Source organism: Quercus suber, unplaced genomic scaffold (genome assembly GCF_002906115.3).
Source record: "Quercus suber isolate HL8 unplaced genomic scaffold, Cork oak 2.0 scaffold_480, whole genome shotgun sequence".
In the NCBI taxonomy this organism is placed as follows: domain Eukaryota; kingdom Viridiplantae; phylum Streptophyta; class Magnoliopsida; order Fagales; family Fagaceae; genus Quercus; species Quercus suber.
The window spans coordinates 506631-510655 of record NW_027069931.1 but is presented as its reverse complement, the minus strand read 5'-3'; the positions used below and the strand labels follow the sequence as shown (position 1 = coordinate 510655).

At 45.5% G+C, this 4025-nt stretch overlaps 1 protein-coding gene across 1 annotated transcript in view; it reads left to right on the top strand.

Annotated features, from left to right (window-relative positions):
* Nucleotides 1–3308: 3308 nt before the first annotated feature.
* The window catches only part of LOC111986951 (kinesin-like protein KIN-12C), a gene marked incomplete at its 5' end in the record, with an annotated part of 17246 nt that continues 16529 nt past the window's right edge, over nt 3309–4025 (top strand). The window contains 3 exons of the mRNA XM_065762910.1: nt 3309–3368; nt 3476–3529; nt 3602–3660. Of these exons, the coding sequence (XP_065618982.1) occupies nt 3309–3368; nt 3476–3529; nt 3602–3660 (173 nt within the window). The remainder of the gene's footprint in view (nt 3369–3475; nt 3530–3601; nt 3661–4025) is intronic.

The window sequence follows — 4025 nt, the reverse complement described above, 5'->3', positions numbered from 1 at the left end:
TTACGCACCCGTTTCCAAATCCCCGACCATATTCCTATCTGTCTGCCTAGGGAGGGTGAGAAATGTTATATGGGAAGAACTGCAGATGTTGGCATGTATGATGCCATGTTTGCTGCCGGGTTGAGACTGCCTCTGACGGCTTTACACCGTCAGCTGGCTGATTTCCTCGGTATATCCGTCAGTCAAATTGCTCCAAATTCGTGGAGAATCTTTATTAGTGTTGAGGTACTGTGGGGTCGTCTAAGTGGAGGCCACCGTCAACTTTCTTTGGATGAATTTTTCTACTGCTATAGACCCCGGCACCTTTCGTCTTCAAAGGGGATGTATCATTTTGCCGTCAAGGAAAAGGAGTTGAGGTTGGTGTCTGAGATGCCAGATTCCAACAGAGCCTGGAAGAGTAGGTTCTTTTTTGTGGAAGGGACAGACTGGGTGTGCCGTCAGGAAGAGTGGGAAACGATACCCTTTGGTTGTTTTGACAGTACTTGAGGGTTCGCTAGGGAGTCAGGTTTTAACCGTCAGCTTTTTATCCTTGTCAGTTTGCTACTTGTTTTAACTTATTTTTGAAATTGTACTAACGTAACCAATTTGTTCTTTTTCAGCTTTTATTCGTCCATCAATAACCGACGAGCAGGAAGATTTTATCCGTCGGGTTTTGGAGACACCTATTGAAGAGCGATCGTGCCAGGACCTGATTACCCTCGACACTCTTTACACGTACTGCGGGGGTCCCGAACCGACACCTGAAGCTCGCAGATTGGAAGAGTTTTCCCGTCACCATAAGTTCCTTGACCTATTTGTTTACGTCACTCCTTGTACTTTTAGTCGTCAGCTTCCCTTATGTGTGAAATGGACGCAGAAATGGACACAGCTAAGGAACGGATCAGGGCTGCCGCTGCCCGTCAGAGGGAGGAAAGGAAATCGAAGGGGGAGGCGACGTCCACGTCTGCCCCCCAAACCGTCATTAAGGGTTCCCAGAAGAGGAAAACTGACGGGGTAGTCATTCATCCGTCAAAAAAGCTAGCCGTCACCCCTGGGACGTCGCCCCCCAAGTCGGGCCGTGGAGCAGGGAAGGGTGTTATGACCTCTTCTGGTCCCGTCCTGCAGGGACCCCACAGCCTGCTGACGCATAAGGACTTTGCTGTCGAGTCTATTGAAGCCCTCATAAGACCGACGGATATAGATCCTTGCGCTCAGCTGGGGATGGAGGACCTGAGGTCGTCAGCTTTGTTCGATCTTTCGCGAGTAAGCCGTTAGCTTTTTGACTGACGTTCTTAATCTTTCTTTTATGGTAACTGACGGTTGTATATTTTTCTAGGCCTTGGTTCGTGTGAAGGCGTTGCAAGACCGGTGCGTGGTCAAGAAGGGGGTCGTCACTCGTGTTAGCAAGCATAATTCTAATATGTGAGACCAGCAGGCTCAGTATAAGGAGGCGGTGCGCACACTTAACCTCGAGCTGAAAGAGGTAAAGGAGAAATTGGAAGAGGCGAGCCGTCAGCAGGGCGAGCTAGAGGGAGAGCTGACGACCCTTCGTGGTCAGTTGGAGATGGCAGGGGCTGACGCCGTTGAGAAATTCAAAGCGTCAGACTCCTTCATCGATTCTTGTGGCGCTTAGCTCCTTGAAGGTGCTGATAGAGTTGGGCGTCAGCCAGCTGAACCATATCCTTGCGGGGCCTTTGAGTGTTGTGGGGAAGGCCCTGCACATAATCTCATCTGCTACCCCCTGAAGATGCATCAGGGTTTTGAAAGTTTCCAGGTGATCCAGAGGATCCTTCACCCTGTCATAGCTATCTATATTCGGCATGCGGAACTTGTGGGGCAGGGGGAAGGAGTTCACGGCCACAGTGAAGGGCGAATCAGTACGATTGACCAGATCGTCAAGATCACTGGAGACTCGCCCCTTGAGGGCGTTCATCATGACCTCCATCTGTTCCCTCATTGCCTGCATCTCGGCGGCAATATGTGGTGGAGTCGCATCCGTGAGGGATGGCATGTTCACGTGCTGTCTATCCGGCCTGCTTGGGGTGTGGCTGCCCTCAGGTCTCTCCTGATCCCTGTTTGGAGCGCTAGTTCCTTCCTGATCTTCTGGTCGGTCATTTGGTGCTGCATTCTTCTGGCGCAGCTGTTCCTCCAAGTCGAGGTTCTGTTTGGTGAGACGCTCCACGGCGGCACTGAGGGTCCGAACTTGTCTCTCGAGGGCAGTCGTGGGTTGTTCCTCTCCTTGTGTGTCATTAGTAGTCGGCATTGAGCGAGTGAGTACCATGCAACCATTTAGTCCAGGAAACGATAGTATGGCTTAATTACGACGTCGTTGCGTTTCCCACAGACGGCGCCAACTGATGATGCCGAAAATATCAACAGTGAGTTGCACGATGCTCGTACCCTTGAAACGACACCTGCACAAAGAAAAGAGGACCTAACAGAGAGCACCGGTGTGATGCCGGCCAAATACCCTCCGAAGGTCAAGTTAGAACTTCTTTCAACTCTAAAGTGCTAGAGAGGGGTTAATTATGCGTACCTTGATTTGTGAGGGTATTGGGGCTTTTATAGTAGTAGGGGGTTGACCTTTCTTCCTTGGAGCAGAAGTCTTTTCCATATAGGAATCCTTATGAGCGCAGATTGCGGAGTCCTTTCCTTATAGGAATCTATCATCAAGCGTGGTGGCCAAGTAAAAGTTTCACTGTGACCGTCGGCCTCCTACCCATCGGCTTGTCTTGTCCCCTACCTTGATAAAGGGCCGTTAGCATTTTCCTAAATTTTCGTCAGTGTGTCTCCTTCCGTCAGCTTACCAGAGTCCCCAACGTCCGTCATGACTGGCCCGTCAGCCAGAGCAGAAGGCTGACGGCTCGAGCTCATGGTTCTTGCCATGATTCTTCCTTATCACAAATCTTTGCACTACAACCATATGACATTTAGTTGCGAGTTACTTTGTTTAGGGCCTCAGCCTATGAATGGTAATCCTCAAAGATCTTCTCTATTTTACTTGAAATGAAAAAAAGTCCGTCTTTAACATCTTTTTTTCAAGCCGATGAATACAACATTAGGGATTCTTGTGGAAGTCCATGCAATTCAGCAGAAAAAGCAAAAGATTAATGGAGCCTATTGCCTTTCATTTTAGTTAGACTTTATAATAATGATCTCTGCCAAATGTTAGTGTTAAAGTAAGTTGAAACTGTCAGCTTATTATTTACTTTCACAAATTTTGTACTCGATGATTTGTTTTTCTTTCAGTCCGAGATTCCACTAACTTTTCTGTAAGTCCCACTTGCTCCACTCTTTAATTATCGTCAAATTGAATTGCTATTCAAAATTTTTATGAACAAGGAGAGCGAGAAACATTGCTAGCTGAAGTTTCAGAATTACGTAATAAGGTCTATGAAGATCTTCTCATTCCCTTTTCTTCTGTTCTTCTTTCTTACAATAGCAAAAACCCTTTGTTGATCCTTTAATAACTGTCTTTAACATTTTCAACGTGCAGCTTCTTGAAGCGCTAGAAGGAAAGCTTACATCCTCTGTAAGAAACGATAATCAGGTTGACACGGCCTTTTGAATTAATTATATAGAATTTGTTATGTTTCTTAATATTTGTGCTTTTCAACTGCAGAATAATTGTACTATAAAGGAGTTGGAAGATTGCAGGAATACAAATTTCAAACTGATCAGGTACTTAAATCAATATACTTCATTTTAGGCATATTCCAATCAGTGGTTGTAGCAAAAACATCCTCCAGGGGCTTGGAAATTTGGGGTACCACTAAAATTGGGTAGCAGTGCCCAAAATACCCTAGCTAAGGCCTACATGAAAATACCACTAAACAGGTGTATCTACAGTTCTAACAAATTAATATGACCAAAGACATGATGTATGAACATATGATTTATGATCATGAAATTGCAACTGACCATCAAAAAAAAAAAAAAAAAAAAATCTAAGATGATAATCACCATAAATTAAAATAACACGTGGAAACTAATCTATTTCCAACGCATGTTTTTGTTTTTGTTTTTGTTTTTTTTTTTTTTTTTTT